Source organism: Lithobates pipiens, unplaced genomic scaffold (genome assembly GCF_037356315.1).
Source record: "Lithobates pipiens isolate NorthernLeopardFrog02 unplaced genomic scaffold, aLitPip1_a1.2 Scaffold_19, whole genome shotgun sequence".
Classification (NCBI taxonomy): domain Eukaryota; kingdom Metazoa; phylum Chordata; class Amphibia; order Anura; family Ranidae; genus Lithobates; species Lithobates pipiens.
This window is the reverse complement of record NW_027507764.1, coordinates 466,416,182-466,435,685: the sequence shown is the minus strand read 5'-3', so window position 1 is coordinate 466,435,685 and position 19,504 is coordinate 466,416,182. Positions and strand designations below refer to the sequence as shown.

The following is a 19,504-nucleotide window of genomic DNA, read 5'->3' as shown; positions in this document are numbered from 1 at the left end:
GGTCCTCGCTGTGTCCTGGGAACTGTGCGTTTCCCAGAACACAGTGGGGGGCGGAGGGACCTGCAGCTAGCTTATCCCGGAAGTGGGTGCAGATACCTGGATTATCCAGGTATCTGCACCCCCTTCCCCCCTGAAAGGTGCCAATTGTGGCACCGGAGGGGGGGAGGGATCAGATGAGCGGACCTTCCACTTCTGGGTGGAGGTCCGCTTTAATGTCAATGGTCCCAAAAATGTGTCAAAATTGTCTGATGTGTCTGTCATAATGTTGCAGTCACAACAAAAATCGCTGACCACCTCCATTACTAGTACAAAAAAAAAAAATCATTAACAAAAATGCCATAAAACTATCCCCTATTTTGTAGACGCTATAACTTTTGCGCAAACCAGTCAATAAATAAAATTTGTCAAACAATACGTATCGGCCTAAACTGAGGAAAAAAAAAATTTTTTAAAGATATTTTTGGGGGATATTTATTATAGCAAAAAGTAAAAAATAATGTGTTTTTTTACAAAATTGTCACTCTGTTTTTGTGTTTATAGCGCAAAAAATAAAAACAGCAGAGATGAAATACCACCAAAAGAAAGTTCTATTTGTGGGGAAAAAAAGGACGTCAGTTTTGTTTGGGAGCCAAGTCGCACGACCGCGCAATAGTCAGTTAACCACTTTCAGACCGGACCATTTTGCTGGTAAATGACCAGAGGTCTTTTTACACTTTGGCACTGCGCTGCTTTAACTGGTAATTGCGCGGTCATGCAATGTTGTACCCAAACAAAATTTGCGTCCTTTTCTTCCCACAAATAGAGCTTTCTTTTGATGGTATTTGATTGCCTCTGCGATTTTTATTTTTTGCGATATAAACGTAAAAAGACCGCAAATTTTGAAAAAAAATGATATTTTCTACTTTTTGTTATTAGAAAAATCCAATAAACTCAATTTTAGTCATACATTTAGGCCAAAATGTATTCAGCCACATGTCTTTGGTAAAAAAAAAGTCAATAATTGTATATTTATTGGTTTGCGCAAAAGTTGTCACATCTACAAACTAAGGTACGTTTTCTGGAATTTACGCAGCTTTTAGTTTACGACTGTCTATCTCATTTCTTGAGGTGCTAAAATGACAGGGCAGTACAAAACCCCCCCAAATGACCCCATTTTGGAAAGTAGACCCCCTAAGGAAATTGATAAGAGGCATGTTGAGCCCATTGAATATTTTATTTTTTTGCCTCAAGCGATTGAATAATGACAAAAAAAAAATTTTTTTTTTTTTTTTACACAAAGTTGTCACTAAATGATATATTGCTCACACATGCTATGGGCGTATGTGAAATGACACCCCAAAATAAATTCTGCTGCTTCTCCTGAGTACGGGGATACCACATATGTGGGACTTTTTGGGAGCCTAGCCGCGTACAGGGCCCCGAAAACCAAGCACCGCCTTCAGGCTTTCTAAGGGCGTAAATTTTTGATTTCACGCCTCACTACCTATTACAGTTTTGAAGGCCATAAAATGCCAAGATGGCACAAAACCCCCACAAATGACCCCATTTTAGAAAGTAGACACCCCAAGCTATTTGCTGAGAGGCATGTTGAGTCCATGGAATATTTTATATTTTGCCACAAGTTGCGGGAAAATTACAAACTTTTTTTTTTTTTTTTTTTTTTTCACAAAGTTGTCACTAAATGATATATTGCTCATGCATGCCATGGGCATATGTGAAATGACACCCCAAAATAAATTCTGCTGCTTCTCCTGAGTACGGGGATACCACATATGTGGGACTTTTTGGGAGCCTAGCCGCGTACGGGGCCCCAAAAACCAAGCACCGCCTTCAGGCTTTCTAAGGGCGTTACAGTTTTGAAGGCCATAAAATGCCAAGATGGCACAAACCCCCCCCCCCCAAATGACCCCATTTTAGAAAGTAGACACCCCTAAATTTAGGGGTACACTAGTGAGACTAGGTAATAAATGGCGGGTGCCCTGAAACTATAAAAAAATAACTAACCAACCAGCGTCACCTGTAACAGTTATATGGTGATCACTGGTGAAAGGGTTAACTAGGGGGCAATCAGGGGGCTTTATGCGGTAGTATATGGGGGTCCCTAGCGCTATAAAAAGCTGCGGCGAACCTAAATACCTACCTGCCTAACTAGCGTCACCTGTGACACTAATACGGCGATCAGAAAAATGATCGCTTATTAGGCTGGGTTCACACTGGAGCGATGCGGAAACGCCGCGAATCCGCGGCGGGTTCCCGCATCGCATGCCTCCCGGCGGCAGTTCACACTGCCCTATGCGAACTGCTGGGAGTGTCAGTGAAATGTTACTGACACCCCCAGATCAGTTCGCATATCGCAGTGCGATCTGCAAACTCGGATCGCATGGTGTGAACACCCATGCGATCCGATTCTGCTGCGGGCCAAAAAAAGGGTCCCGTGCGAATTTGCGGCGGGTGCGGCGGGTGCGGCGAATGGCTGAACTCGAATCGCACAGAGATCGGATGTGATTTGCACTGCAGTGCGGTGCGAATCACATTCGTTCTCATAAACCGCTGCAATGTGAACCCAGCCTTAGTGACACTGGCGACGGGGGGTGATCACGGGGTTAAACCTTTATTGGGGGGGTTAGGGGGGTACATTAGAACTAAAGGGGGCTAACCCTAACTGCCCTAACAGTTATTACAGTCACAAATGACACCAATGCAAAAAAAAAAAAAAAATGACATTGGTGTCACTGTGACTGGGGGGCAGGGGTAATTGGGGGGGTGATCGGGGGGTAAAGGGGGGGTGTGAGTGTGCCTGGCATGTTCTACTGTGTGTGGGATGTGTTGGTGCAACTCACTGATCCGCTCTCCTCCGTGTCGGAACGAAAAATACCGACACGGAGGAGAGAATACATCACTTCCTCTCCTGTGTTTACATTACAGGAGAGGAAGTGATGTCACCGGGGATTTCCATTCGTCGGGAGCGATCGCGAGGGGGTGGCCATGAATGAATGGCCGTCCCCTCGTCCGGGATCGCTCCCGAACGAAAACCGACCGCCGCAGGCACCGGGCGGGGGCCCGATCGGGCCCCCGACCCGCGGGAGGCAAAGCACGTACATGTACGTGCTTATGCCTGCCCGTGCCATTCTGCCGACGTACATCGGCGTGAGGCGGTCGGCAAGTGGTTAAAGGACGCAGTGCCGAATCGCAAAAAGTGCTCCGGTCTTTGGCCAGCAAAATAGCCCTGGCTTAAATGGTTAAAGTATATGTAACCCCACAGCTTTTTTTTCTTTTATAAGTGATCACACAATCTCTGTTCTCAGCTACATAATGGACATGGAGAGATCTTCCTAGTGAATGGCTCTAAAAGGGGGGGGGGGGGGGGTCTGTTCTCCCAGCATAGCCATAAAACTGAGCATGCTCGGATGGACAAACTTCAATGCCTAGCATGGTCATTTAAAAACAGGAAAGCAGGAGGACTGGCAGAATCACCAGGTAGGAAGCAAGACAAGGAGGACAGGATACTTTTTAACACAAGTACAAGGTACAAGAGGCACATATCAGAAATATGAAATGTTGGAGTAACATTTACTTCAACATTTACTTCAACCTGCAACCTATCAATCAGATATAATGATAAAGGCAATTGTCTAGTGATCTATTTGTTTTAAAGGAGATTTCATGACATTGTTTTATTCTTATCATTAACAAATGTAACAAAACATATTTTCTTCATATATAATGTACATATGGATAATATGATTATAACTCATGTTTTACAAAACAATAAAAAGTGGCTTTAAAAAATATATTATTTAAAAAAAAATTACCAGACGATTCACTTTCTGCCCACAAAGCTGCTGACCCAGAAAAGGTTCTTGGAAGCTGAGGTACATTTCCCAATTTTGATTGAAGATGATTAATTAAAAATGGAATTGGCTGGTCTGGTGTCTCTGTAATTAGTTTGGTCATTAACTCCTAGGAAAAATACAAAGAGTTGGATTAGAAAATAATATATTTAAATGATGGGTACATTGTAGAATAGTTTCTCAACGTGTGCCCTCTCTAGGCAACTCCTTATCCCCCAGCTATTTTACATCTAGTAATAAGAGGGGGACCACTTGGCTTGATTTTAAGGGGAACTACAAGTGTGGCACAAAAGATTGCCCTGGTTGTCCACATTGGATTATGGGAGAAGGATTTAAGTCTACAGTTAGTGGCAGAGATTACAGTCTCGAAGGTTTTCATAAATTGTAACACCAAATATTTGATATACTTGATTACATGTAAAATCTGCCACATACAATACATGGGCAGAACAACAAGGAGATTGCAGGATCGCCTCCATGATCATGTGTATGATATACAGAAGAACCACTCTACAAATGTTGCTAATCATTTTAATCGATCACATGGTGGCGATCTCACAGCTCTACAAATACAGGGGGTTGAAAGAGTTTAACCACTTGCCGACCAGCGCACGCCGATGTACGTCGACAGAATGGCACGGGCAGGCAAATGGGCGTACATGTACGTCCCTTTAAATTTGTCGCCCTGCCATCGGGAGCGCGCCGGCGCGCTCCCGCGCTGGTCGGGACCCCCGTGAGTCCGGTCGCGGGACCCGCAGACTCGATCGCCGCGGGCATCCCGGCGATCGTCTCACGGAGCGGCCGAATGGAGAAGTGCCGTTGTAAACAACATTTCTCCATTCTGCCTAGCAACTAGTGACGCTGATCTCTGCTCCATGTGATTGGAGCAGAGATCAGTGTTCACTAAATGAAAGCCCAACCCCCCACAGTTAGTAACACATCCCTAGGGACACTTAACCCCTACACTGCCACCCACTGGTTAACCCCTTCACTGCCAGTGTCATTTACACAGGAATCACTGCATTTATATAGCAGTGATTAGTGTATAAATGACAATGGTCCCAAAAATGTGTCAAAAATGTCCGATGGGTCCCCCACAATGTCGCAGTCACAATAAAAATCGCTGATCGCCGCCATTACTAGTAAAAAAAAAAAAATAATAAAAAATTATTAATAAAAATGCTATAAAACTATCCCTATTTTGTAAACGCTATAACTTTTGCGCAAACCAATCAATAATCGCTTATTGCGATTTTTTTTACCAAAAATATGTAGAAGAATACGTATCGGCCTAAACTGAGGGAAAAAAATGTTTTTTTATATATTTTTGGGGGATATTTATTATAACAAAAAGTAAAAAATAATGCGTTTTTTCCAAAATTGTCGCTCTATTTTTGTTTATAGCGCAAAAATAAAAACCGCAGGGGTGATCAAATACCACCAAAAGAAAGCTCTATTTGTGGGAAAAAAAGGACGTCAATTTTGTTTGGGAGCCACGTCGCATGACCGCGCAATTGTCAGTTAAAGCGACGCAGTGCCAAATCGCAAAAAGTGGTCTGGACTTTGACCAGCAAATTGGTCCGGTCTGAAAGTGGTTAAAGACCACCTAGGGGAGGTGATGTCTTTAGGTTGCTGTGCAAGTGGCAGGGCTTTTGGATTTTCCATTTGAGAACACGTATACCCAATGGGTTAAATTTTGAGTGGGATCTTACCCATTTTTATGATTGCCGCACCTTGCTTTTTCCCTTTTTTTTTATTTCCTCCAATTTCCTGCTAGTTTTCTGCAGTCTATTAGCACCTATTTCTCTCCTATATATTTATCTTATTTTTTTTCTCTTTCTTAGCTAGTTTCCTGTAGTCTATTAGCACCTATCACTCTCCTATTTATTTATTGCCATTGACGTTCATTCGAGACTATGCACATACTTTGGGAATCTGCCAGTATCGGCCCTCATGATGTTCTAACACTTTGCTTTTAAAATCATTTGTTTTCAACATCAACTTCATTGTGTGTATACATGTATAAATGTTTTCTATGATTTTCTGTATGTTGTTGTAACTATACAATGATTTTGATTGATACATCAAGTTTGCTCTGAGCTCGATTGGTGTATCAGATTTTATTCTGGCAGTGGATTTAGACCCAACTCTTTATATCAAATTTGAGTGTAAGTACTGTGTATTCTAGCTGGGTTTTCTCTTTCTGTAACCTAATGATGCGACATTAGAGCAGTATATAGGTGATTGTGGAGACTAGTTCCAATAGGTAATGAATAAGCACTAACATTTGCACAAAACGCATCTACCTCTTTGTCCCCTGCAACATCTGTCAACCACTTGTGATATGAAGCTTCAATAAAAGGATTTTTGGAAGTGCAGCCACCCAGAATTATTTCTTTATGGTATATTGTAGAATTACCGGTCAAAATAGCAAGTTCCAGATTTAAAAATGCTGGCCTTTCACAAAATTTTTATACATTCTGAAATTGTCAATTTAGATTTTTCATAAGCATAATTGTGGAGCTGTGCCCTTACACCTCTAACACCTGATACAATTTTATAAAACACACAGTATAATCTTCAGCACATCTAAAACAAAAAGTCACACACATAAATGACAAAACTCTGATGCAAAAATTCCCAAGAAAATGTTTATTTTTTCAACCTTAATAAAGTAGTAACTTATTACAATCCCTCTATCACATTGACATTCCTTCAAGAGAAGCTATCTTGCCTATTTGATCCATAAGTGAAGATGTCTTTGTAAAGGGCCCCAGCAACCCAGTTATACTTGCCAGTGCTCCTTTGCAGCTCCTGCCTGCATCACAGCAGGCAATGCTACCAGACTATGGGGGGCATGACCACTTCCCTGAATGGGCAAGATTATAGTGTCTCTCTAAATATAGGGATGTAACATTTTAATTAGTCACATATGCTCAGTAAAATAGGTAAACAAAAAAAAAAAAAAAAAAAGACTTCCGTTCTATGGACCAGGTTTCATTAAAGTGCAACACCAGCCAATAGGCTTTTTGGTCAAAGATTAAATCTTCCACAACTGGCTCAAAATACAAGATATTGTATATGCAAATGATATTTCATATTCACCATATTTTGCATATCATTGTTAATTTTAACTTGAATAGAGAAATATGTATGACACAACGACACAACTGCATGTTGCCTTTACAGTTAACCAAACAGTCTCAAATACATGCAAACAGTTTCACCAGCCAAAAATTGTGTAAACCCGCCCATCAGTCTTGTGATATATACACACTTGTTACACTGTACAGCAAGTTAGTGTGAATGAAGGTCAAAAATAGTTGGGCTGTATCTTGTAGACACTACTGCTATATAGTTCCTCAACAGCTAGATGGGCTTTATTGCACACAACATGTTCCATTCATCTTCATAACACAGGCAGAGATACTTGGGCAAGAATATTTAATCAGAAAATGCATGAAAGCATCCATGTGTAAGGAACTGCTTCGCCTGCTGGTGGCACCAATTAGTCTTCACATGATGCTAGCTGTTGGGAGGGTATTTAGTCCCCCCTCTGTTTTTCCATTTTGCTTCAGTGTTTAACCTGCTAGACTTATTTCTGCTTGATGATTCTTGCCTTCTCCTGTACCTTGTATCTTGATACCCTATATCTCTACTCCCCTTGTTTCCAGTCCTGTTTATGCCCTCTTTATGTCAGCTCCCTTCCATTTGTATATAATGCATATAGTTAGGTTGTTGGTTTGGTTTTGCTTAACTGTCACATTGTTTTCACTTTTGTTTTTGCATTTGGTCTGTTGGTCCTGCATTGGTATTGTGTGCATTAATAAACTCCATTCTAACCATGCACAGTCTGGTTTCCTAAGTACAGCTACACAGACCTGGTCATCCCTGCTGCTTGATACCTGCAGTCTGTATTCCATACAGCATGCTAGTGTTTACTCCTGTGTCCATGCCTCTGCTCACCCACACTGTCTTGTTTACAGCTCCATGTGCCCAAAGACAGTGGTTCTCAACTCCTGTCCTCAGGACCCACTAACAAGTCAGGTTTTGAAGATAACTGAAATATATTACAGGTGATATAATTTGCTGTTCAGTGATTGCAGTATTCTAGTCTGCATCTCCCCTAGGTAATATTTAAAATCAGGCCTGTTTGTGGGTCCTAAGGGCAGGAGTAGAGAACCCCTGCCCTAAGAGATATTTGATATGTCATTTGTAGAACAAAGATCATATATCTGCAGCCTACTGCTTATCTCACCAAATGCTCATATGGAACTCCCTACACCAATCTATCTCCGAATCTATCCATCTTTAGATGCTCCCTGAAAACACTTCTATTTAAAAGGAGCCTATCCTGCTTCTAACCAATACACTGTGTTTTTACTTTCTCCATCAGCTCACCCCCCACAATTATCTTTTGTATTAGATTGTAAGCTCTAACGAGCAGGGCCTTCTGATTCTTCTTGTACCAAATTGTATTGCAACTGTAATGCCTGTATTGATAGCTGTCTGTCAGCAATGGTATACAAATTATTCTGGAAAGCTAATATAAAGATAGATTTTAGGCAATTATATTAGCAGCGTTTAAAACTCTGCATGGTTTTAATTGTTTTCTTTGTGATCTATCTCTTTGCATATAGACTGAATGCTACATAAATCTTTACACCCCTGGCTTAACTGCCCACAAAGCACATCTGAATATGAAAGATATGTGATCAAACGGGAGTTATGAAATTTCCATTTAAAAGCATTAGTGTGAACTGGAGCATCTCAAGTGAATTCATTACCAAGACTGCTCTGTGCTTGCTTGACACATGAGAATAATAAACTTTCAGGTTTGATTTCATCCTGATAAAAGCTACATTGTTCAACATTTGTTTTACCAGCACAATTGAAGGCAATTCTTTAAACTTGACAGTAAGAAAAAAAATCTAACTAAAAATTTTAAAGCAGAACTGCAACTTTTCGCGTTAAATTCTCAAAAACTGTCACCCAGAGGCATCTAAAGTATGTTCCCAATATACAGTTTCCATTCACAGCGCACACTCTACATCAATTCTATTTCTAATACTAGCAAATATTAATTTCACAGGAATAGGGGGCTTGACCACAATTTGCATCAAAGGGAATTCCTGCTCATGCGCAGCTGAGAATAGTAGTTGCACAACTAAACACCATCAAATGAAAGGGAAGCCAAGAGTAGAATTTCAAGAGAAATTTAGTGAAGTTACACCACCACTTAAGTTTCTCAAACCAGAGGCTGAATGTTGTTGTGTCCCAGTGTATACACACATACATACATACATATACATACATACATTATATATATATATATATATATATATATATATATATATATATATATATATATATATATATATGTAACCGTTTCTTGAGTCTCAGGTTGTGAACTTCACACTCTGTTAAATTCCGATTAAGGGGATCATTTCGGGCCCAAAAACACTTTTGTTATTGTACTCAATTAGTATTTGGAATATTCATAATTGCACACTCAATCTTTTGGGTGTACTGCTTCAATCTCCAGTTCAGAATTTTGTCATCATAAGCCTGGGGTCTGTCTGACCCTCTGGTGTGTGAAGTTGCCTACTCACCAACCAGATGCCCTACATGGACCAAACATCACAAAAATGTTATTAACTGGTCACCTATCTTTATTTCTAGGTTCCAACACTGATCAACACCCCCCCAGAGCATTGAAAAAGGTTTCTAACACTCACGTATAACAAATAAATGCACGCATAGGTACAATTAGTTTATGTTGTTGGTTGAAAAATACCATGACTATGTTGAATATGTGTTTTTTTCTGTAGGTCTGTAAAGATTACAGTTGTTGACTAGCAAATCCAGACCATACTCTATTTCCACATGTTGTAGTGTTAAAACCTGGATGTTCTTAAAGACTTTCATGAGGGTGAGTTCCACCATTTCTTCACTTTGTGGGTACTAGAAACCCCACTTCTTTGGGTGCTGTGAAACTTTCCTTCTTAAGATGTAGATACTGATACCCACGGAATAGTTTTGGTTGAACTGGATGGACTTGTGTCTTTTTTCAACCTGACTAACTATGTAAATAGGTTGTGAAAAATCATGGAACTTTCCTTCACAAAAGTCTTCTGAAACATCCACAATATCAAGTTTATGTACCTTTAGAAGCCAAGTGCTAAAAGATAATTGAGTGAGGTGAAATTTTTGAGAAACATATTTTGAAATATTCTTTATAGGTTTATAATTAAATGCTTTTGTAATACATTGTACAATTTTGTACAATAGGACACTAAAAAAGTTTGTTTGTCCATGCAGCATATTCTATACCATTACTGGCTTACCATGCCTTGCTTTACACTGTGTGGTTTGTGGTCACCTTAGTAGAGGAATAAGGCTTCGATCCATACTAGACCCGAGGGCCTGGGATGGACCTGGGGGTGACCCTACCTTTTTTTTTTTATACATGGCAATTCTCTTTTTTAAATTGAGCGGGGAAGCCCACAGACAGCTGATGACTCACCGGCTGTTAAGGTTGTGGCCGCCGGCTTCCCGACCCCTTCCTTAGCAAGCAGCTATATACAGTGTAAAAAAAAAAAAAACAGGCAAAAAGTACATCACGGCAAAATCACGTTAAAAACATGTGTCCGGCTCGCGCAAATGTCAGGTACCTGCATGATGACTGTGAAGTTCCGCTGGGGATGTCCTGCATTTATAATAGAGTAATGGCTACTCCTGTTATCTGTACTGCTGGATTATTAATTTAACCACTTTCAGACCGGACCATTTTGCTGGTAAATGACCAGAGGTCTTTTTACACTTTGGCACTGCGCTGCTTTAACTGGTAATTGCGCGGTCATGCAATGTTGTACCCAAACAAAATTTGCGTCCTTTTCTTCCCACAAATAGAGCTTTCTTTTGATGGTATTTGATTGCCTCTGCGATTTTTATTTTTTGCGATATAAACGTAAAAAGACCGCAAATTTTGAAAAAAAATGATATTTTCTACTTTTTGTTATTAGAAAAATCCAATAAACTCAATTTTAGTCATACATTTAGGACAAAATGTATTCAGCCACATGTCTTTGGTAAAAAAAAAGTCAATAATTGTATATTTATTGGTTTGCGCAAAAGTTGTCACATCTACAAACTAAGGTACGTTTTCTGGAATTTACGCAGCTTTTAGTTTACGACTGCCTATCTCATTTCTTGAGGTGCTAAAATGACAGGGCAGTACAAAACCCCCCCAAATGACCCCATTTTGGAAAGTAGACCCCCTAAGGAAATTGATAAGAGGCATGTTGAGCCCATTGAATATTTTATTTTTTTGCCTCAAGCGATTGAATAATGACAAAAAAAAAATTTTTTTTTTTTTTTTACACAAAGTTGTCACTAAATGATATATTGCTCACACATGCTATGGGCGTATGTGAAATGACACCCCAAAATAAATTCTGCTGCTTCTCCTGAGTACGGGGATACCACATATGTGGGACTTTTTGGGAGCCTAGCCGCGTACAGGGCCCCGAAAACCAAGCACCGCCTTCAGGCTTTCTAAGGGCGTCAATTTTTGATTTCACGCCTCACTACCTATTACAGTTTTGAAGGCCATAAAATGCCAAGATGGCACAAAACCCCCACAAATGACCCCATTTTAGAAAGTAGACACCCCAAGCTATTTGCTGAGAGGCATGTTGAGTCCATGGAATATTTTATATTTTGCCACAAGTTGCGGGAAAATTACAAACTTTTTTTTTTTTTTTTTTTTTTTCACAAAGTTGTCACTAAATGATATATTGCTCATGCATGCCATGGGCATATGTGAAATGACACCCCAAAATAAATTCTGCTGCTTCTCCTGAGTACGGGGATACCACATATGTGGGACTTTTTGGGAGCCTAGCCGCGTACGGGGCCCCGAAAACCAAGCACCGCCTTCAGGCTTTCTAAGGGCGTAATTTTTTGAGTTCACTTCTCACTACCTATTACAGTTTTGAAGGCCATAAAATGCCAAGATGGCACAAAACCCCCACAAATGACCCCATTTTAGAAAGTAGACACCCCAAGCTATTTGCTGAGAGGCATGTTGAGTCCATGGAATATTTTATATTTTGCCACAAGTTGCGGGAAAATTACAAACTTTTTTTTTTTTCACAAAGTTGTCACTAAATGATATATTGCTCACGCATGCCATGGGCATATGTGAAATGACACCCCAAAATAAATTCTGCTGCTTCTCCTGAGTACGGGGATACCACATATGTGGGACTTTTTGGGAGCCTAGCCGCGTACGGGGCCCCAAAAACCAAGCACCGCCTTCAGGCTTTCTAAGGGCGTTACAGTTTTGAAGGCCATAAGATGGCACAAACCCCCCCCCCCCAAATGACCCCATTTTAGAAAGTAGACACCCCTAAATTTAGGGGTACACTAGTGAGACTAGGTAATAAATGGCGGGTGCCCTGAAACTATAAAAAAATAACTAACCAACCAGCGTCACCTGTAACAGTTATATGGTGATCACTGGTGAAAGGGTTAACTAGGGGGCAATCAGGGGGCTTTATGCGGTAGTATATGGGGGTCCCTGGCGCTATAAAAAGCTGCGGCGAACCTAAATACCTACCTGCCTAACTAGCGTCACCTGTGACACTAATACAGCGATCAGAAAAACGATCGCTTATTAGGCTGGGTTCACACTGGAGCGATGCGGGAACGCCACGAATGCGCGGCGGGTTCCCGCATCGCATGCCTCCCGGCGGCAGTTCACACTGCCCTATGCGAACTGCTGGGAGTGTCAGTGAAATGTTAATGACACCCCCAGATCAGTTCGCATATCGCAGTGCGATCTGCAAACTTGGATCGCATGGTGTGAACACCCATGCGATCCGATTCTGCTGCGGACCAAAAAAAGGGTCCCGTGCGAGTTTGCGGCGGGTGTGACACGAATTCAGCCATACTATCTGTATAGCTGAACTCGAATCGCACAGAGATCGGATGTGATTTGCACTGCAGTGCGGTGCGAATCACATCCGTTCTCATAAACCGCTGCAATGTGAACCCAGCCTTAGTGACACTGGCGACGGGGGGTGATCACGGGGTTAAACCTTTATTGGGGGGGTTAGGGGGGTACCTTAGAACTAAAGGGGGCTAACCCTAACTGCCCTAACAGTTATTAGTCACAAATGACACCTGCCGGGTGATCAGGGGGTTAAACCTTTATTAGGTAATAAATGGCGGGTGCCCTGAAACTATAAAAAAATAACTAACCAACCAGCGTCACCTGTAACAGTTATATGGTGATCACTGGTGAAAGGGTTAACTAGGGGGCAATCAGGGGGCTTTATGCGGTAGTATATGGGGGTCCCTAGCGCTATAAAAAGCTGCGGCGAACCTAAATACCTACCTGCCTAACTAGCGTCACCTGTGACACTAATACGGCGATCAGAAAAATGATCGCTTATTAGGCTGGGTTCACACTGGAGCGATGCGGAAACGCCGCGAATCCGCGGCGGGTTCCCGCATCGCATGCCTCCCGGCGGCAGTTCACACTGCCCTATGCGAACTGCTGGGAGTGTCAGTGAAATGTTACTGACACCCCCAGATCAGTTCGCATATCGCAGTGCGATCTGCAAACTCGGATCGCATGGTGTGAACACCCATGCGATCCGATTCTGCTGCGGGCCAAAAAAAGGGTCCCGTGCGAATTTGCGGCGGGTGCGGCGGGTGCGGCGGGTGCGGCGAATGGCTGAACTCGAATCGCACAGAGATCGGATGTGATTTGCACTGCAGTGCGGTGCGAATCACATTCGTTCTCATAAACCGCTGCAATGTGAACCCAGCCTTAGTGACACTGGCGACGGGGGGTGATCACGGGGTTAAACCTTTATTGGGGGGGTTAGGGGGGTACATTAGAACTAAAGGGGGCTAACCCTAACTGCCCTAACAGTTATTACAGTCACAAATGACACCAATGCAAAAAAAAAAAAAAAAAAAAAAAAATGACATTGGTGTCACTGTGACTGGGGGGCAGGGGTAATTGGGGGGGTGATCGGGGGGTAAAGGGGGGGTGTGAGTGTGCCTGGCATGTTCTACTGTGTGTGGGATGTGTTGGTGCAACTCACTGATCCGCTCTCCTCCGTGTCGGAACGAAAAATACCGACACGGAGGAGAGAATACATCACTTCCTCTCCTGTGTTTACATTACAGGAGAGGAAGTGATGTCACCGGGGATTTCCATTCGTCGGGAGCGATCGCGAGGGGGTGGCCATGAATGAATGGCCGTCCCCTCGTCCGGGATCGCTCCCGAACGAAAACCGACCGCCGCAGGCACCGGGCGGGGGCCCGATCGGGCCCCCGACCCGCGGGAGGCAAAGGACGTACATATATGTGCTTATGCCTGCCCGTGCCATTCTGATGACGTAGATCGGCGTGAGGCGGTCGGCAAGTGGTTAAGAATGATTACTGGATGAAGGTGTTTTTTTCCTTTCTACAACTGTGTAATATCGGATTTACTGTACTTTGCAATGTAATGCTGATTTGTCTAATAAAAATTTTCTGTTAAAAAAAAAAAAAAAAAAAACAACATGTGTCCACAAAACGTGGCAAGCACTGCAGAAACGCTCAAAAGCAACATGCATAGATGTGAATTGAACCTAAAACCACTGAAGTCAATGGAACCAAAAACAAGAAAAAAAACCCTGGCCCTTTCCATAAAGTGCACAGATGTGAACTACATCCATAAGAAACCTTTTTAAATGGACTGTAGTGTCTTTCTGCAAAACTGAAAATGCACTAAAAAATGCATAGGTGTGAACAAGGCCTTAAACGTGATCCTGTGCTTTTTCCTGTGTTTCAAAAAGTGGCTACAACAAAGGAGTTTAGCAAAAGGTATGCATATTCAAGAAAACGCTGTTAATTGCTCTGAAAGTATGTCTTGAAATGCCCATGAAAACAAACAAAAAAAACTATGAAAATATATAGATTTTTCTTTATACTCTCCTATAAAACATCTAATGTACAGACCTGCATTCACATTTCATTAATCATAATGATCTCTAAACCAAAATGTAGGATATTCTCTTGCAAACGTATAGAATCTGCAGTGTAAGTCTAACCGCAATTGAGAGGTCATTGTAAGAAAGGTAATTACGTTTTGGAGTCTCAAAGCAGCACACTATTAGAATATATGCAAAAGTTTCAATTTTACAATAAAATGTAGTTCTAAGAGGAATTGAGCTCCTCAAGCTGGATCAAAATGTGTCCTATATTTCAGAGTACATTGTTAATTGCGTTCGGAAGATTTTACACTATTGATGCCAATGTATTAAAAGTTTAAAAGGGGACCTTGAGTAATTTTTTCATCTTTCCATCTATTAAATCCTCTGCCCTTGTTGTTTTAACTTTGGATAGTAAAACATTTTTTTTCTGCCAGTAAATATCTTATACAGCCCTTTGCTGTTTCTCGTCTGAAAAAAAGTCTAAGCTTATAACATCATGCACAGCCCTCTCGCTTTCTCTCTCTCTCGCTCTCGCTCTCGTGAGAGTTTGCCAGGAAGGGTGGGGGGATGAGTCATAAGAGGGGCAATGAGAGCTGCAGAGTTGGAGGTGTGCCTCTGTGTATCTGTGTAAATCCAGGAAGTGAACAGGCAGCAGTTTCAGCTGCCCACAGTTAAAATGGCTGCAGCCAGACTCACTGGAGGAAGATTTCTGCAGCATATTTGGCAAGTACAAAATCACAGTATATATATAATAATATACAAAGTGGTTGGAGGGAAGCTTCGGAAAGGCAAATATGTGTTCATTACAAATTACATGAGCAGACTGCAGCCCCCCCCACACACACACACACATTTTTCCTCCATCACTCCTTCCTCTTAACTTTGTACATTTGGGATTCCATTACAAGTTTGTATTTTACAAAGCCAGAAATATTTTTGCATAGTAATATAGCATATTAATTGAGGAATAGATTGTGGCATTAGCATACATTACTTAAAACCAATGTATGCAAAGCCATTTTTTTTTATTCCAGATAGAGTAGGGAATAGTTAAGGCCCCTTGTAATTTTTTTGGTCTGTGTCCCCTTGGAAAAACTCATGCTTCTTGTCCTAGTGATAACAGGAAATCTCTCCAAAGTGAGGGGGAATCTTCGCTGTGACAGATTTCACCAGAACATATGTGCCCATTGGAAGATTTCTCCTCCTCTCCTGTTCCTATGACAAATCTAACATTTTGGGATTTTCCCATAATTTCCTTTACTGAAGAACATGATCAACAGGACAAATTAAAGGAAAGATACAGCCAAAGCTTGCTTGGCTGTACTTCTCCTGTGGATTACAGGAGTGCAGCTCCTTCTGCACCAGGGACATGTGGTGAGGTGAGAGGCTGGTGAGGCACTGGCACTGGCTAGTATCAGAGCCAGATACACACAGGTTACATACGCTGTGAATGTTAGAGCGAGAGCAAGAATTGTAGCACTAGATTTCCTCTGTAACTCTAAACATGTAACCTATAAAAAATGTTAAAGCGTCGCATATGGAGATTTTTAAGTACCGAAGTTTGGTGCCATTCCACAAGTGTGCGCAATTTTAAAGTGTGACATGTTAGGTATCTATTTACTTGACGTAACATCATCTTTCATATTATACAAAAAAAATGAAAAATCAGGCTAACTTTATTGGTTTTTTTTATAGTCATAAAAGTTTTTTCCCCAAAAAAAACGCGTTTGAAAAATTGCTGTACAAATACTGTGTAAAATAAAAAGTTGCAACGACCACCATTTGATTCCCTAGGGTGTCTGCTAAAACAATATTTATATATCTATTATATATCAAAAAATTATGATTTTTACATGTAGGAGAGAAGTGTCAGAATTAGCCTGGGTGGCAATGGGTTAATTACCATAAGTAATATACAAATTATTATATATTGTTTTTAAGATAATTTACTATATTTTCAAAAACTGTACTAAAGCAGGTGGCTTAACAGACAAATCACTGAATTTTGAAGTTAATAACAATATAATAAATAGCAAATATGTTATACTTACCTGCCCTGTGCAGTGGTTTTGCACAGAGCAGCTCGGATCCTCCTCTTCTGGGGTCCCTCTTTGGCTCTCCTGGCCCCTCCCTTCTGTTGCGTGCCCCCACAGTAAGCAGCTTGCTACAGGGGGCACCCGAGCCGAGCTGCAGCTCCATGTGTCTATTCAGACACAGAGCTGCGGTTCAGCCCTGCCCTCTTTCTCTCCTCATTGGCTGACTGGCTTTGATTGACAGCAGCCAATGGCGCCGCTACTGTGTCTCAGCCAAATCAGAAGGGAGAGTCCCGGATGGCCGAGGCACACGTGGACATCGCTGGACAACAATGGGGCTTAGGTAAGTATTAGGGGGGTTGCTGCACACAGAAGGCTTTTTATCTTAATGCACAAAATGCATTAGGATAAAAAACCTTCTGACTTTACAACCACTTTAATTTATGGTCATATGATGCACCTTTAAATCTTCCATCTTATTCCTTGTAGTAGAGTTGGGTCTTTTTTAGGTGACCAGGACACTGCCTAAATGACATGGATACTTTCTATTGGCTGTCCAGTGGCAGGGTCCTCAGACTGCAGCAGCCGATGGTGCCAGAAAGTAATGATTGGTCCATTTCAACTCTGGATCCACCGGTCGTGACTCACGGAAACAGCAATGATGAGGAACAGACAGCAGACATAAAAGAGCGGCTTTAGGATATCACAAATATTTTAACTGGTTGTAAACTGGTTGTAAAATCATACAAAAAAATCTTTAATAAAAAATATTAAACTGAAAAGTAAAGCAAAGTGTAGTATAGCCTCTAGTATTTTTTCATTTTGTCATTTTTACTCTAACGTTTTTGAGGGTATCCAATCCCCATATGTTCATATTGTTTCACCCCTTTTGACATAATAATTAAGTAGGTGGCACCTTGAGGGTCCGGCTTATATTTTAGTGTATCAAGTCTCTAGTTATAACTATTACACAAGAGTTGTCATATTCCAGTGCTGGTTGCAAATTAGCATTTAACAATCCTCTTTCATCATAATTATTTAGTCCATACGGTAAATGCAAAAAGAAGTGCTAGCATACTTGCCTTTTTTGCATAAAGCTCTGGGCTTCCCCCAATGCCAGTCATATTTACTAATGTATGCCAGAGCATTGCTTATGTAATCTTTTCAGATGGGGAGAATCAGTTAAGGCTATGCTGGCACTCAAAGCAGTTTAGAAAATAATTTTTTGTAACTAAGGGGTTGATTTACTAAAACTGGAGAGTGCAAAATCTGGTGCAGCTTTGCAAGGTGGCCAATCAGCTTCTAGCTTCAGTTTGTTAAGTCGCGTACACACGGTACGATTGTTAGCAGGGGATAGTCTCTCGACAGATTGTTGTCCTAAAATCTTACCGTTAGTACGCTCCTTTTGACAATTGTTATCCAACTTTCGGGCAACAAATGTTGGATGACAGGCTAGTACATTTATGGCAGACAACGGTTTGATGTCAGATTTTCATATGGTCAGTCCACAAATCCGTCACACAAAAGTCGAAAGTACAAAACAAGCATGCTCAGAATCAATGCTCGCCAAACACTAAATTAGCAGAAGGAACCGAAAAGGGAGGCGCTCAAGAGCTGAAAATCCTTGTAGTATGTCACTACGTTCCTGTTTGTGGCACATCAATTGTGTAACGTTAGTATGCAAGACAAGATCCTGGCACACGCCCTTTTGACAAAAATCAGATGCTCAGTTGGTCAAGAATCATACCGTGTGTACGAGGCTTTAAGCTTTGGTAAAAAAATAAAAAATAACCTGGAAGCTGATTGTTTTCTATGCACAGCTGCACCAGATATTGCACTATACCGTTTTAGAAAATCAGTATAATAACCCAAAGTATATCAATATTGCTTTAAGAACTTCTTTAAGTTCCTCTATGTATTTAATGTTTTGTTTTTTGTTTGTTTTGTTTTTTATTAGATTCCTTCTCACGCATGCAACACACGCAGACATGAAAAAAAAAAAAACAATGTTTTTAATAGATCTGTCACATAGGCAACAATTTATTGTAATGCAGTGCATTAGAGAAAATCCTGTATTCCGGGTGCATCGGTCTGCTGCATAACTTTACTAACATGAGTAAACATAATAATACAATGCCTGTAGCTGCCTTCAATATTAGCCAATGCCCCTTCTATGTACAGACTTTGGAGCAATTTCCTAAGCCAGTCACCCCACTATCAATGTGCCATTACTGTAAGAGCTATCAACTGACAGGGAGGCATAATACTGAGGTTGGAGACACATTTATGGTGGACTAATTAGCTCCTAACCCCCCCTCAGAGGTTTTCTTTAAAAGGGCCACGACAGTTAAATAGATTTTATTCTGGTAACTGTATGAGGTAATTGCTTGTAATGATTTGATATTCAGTATTTGAATTCAGTTTTTTGAATTTTTACAGATCTTTATTAAAATTTCCCCACATTTACCTGGAGAATAAGCATTCCAGTTTAAGGCCTGGTTCACACCTATGCATTTTTTTTTTTTTTTTTGCGTTTTCAGTTTTGCAGAAACACACTACAGTCCATTAAACATGGTTTCCTATGGATATAGTTCACATCTATGCATTTTATGGAAAGGGCCAG

General features: G+C 41.1%; 1 protein-coding gene across 1 annotated transcript in view; it reads right to left on the bottom strand.

Annotated features, from left to right (window-relative positions):
• The window catches only part of CUNH8orf34 (chromosome unknown C8orf34 homolog), a 422,416-nt gene that overhangs the window by 274,715 nt on the left and 128,197 nt on the right, over positions 1-19,504 (bottom strand). Inside the window, exon 2 of the mRNA XM_077492843.1 lies at positions 3,813-3,960. Coding sequence (XP_077348969.1) covers positions 3,813-3,960 — 148 coding nt within the window. The remainder of the gene's footprint in view (positions 1-3,812; positions 3,961-19,504) is intronic.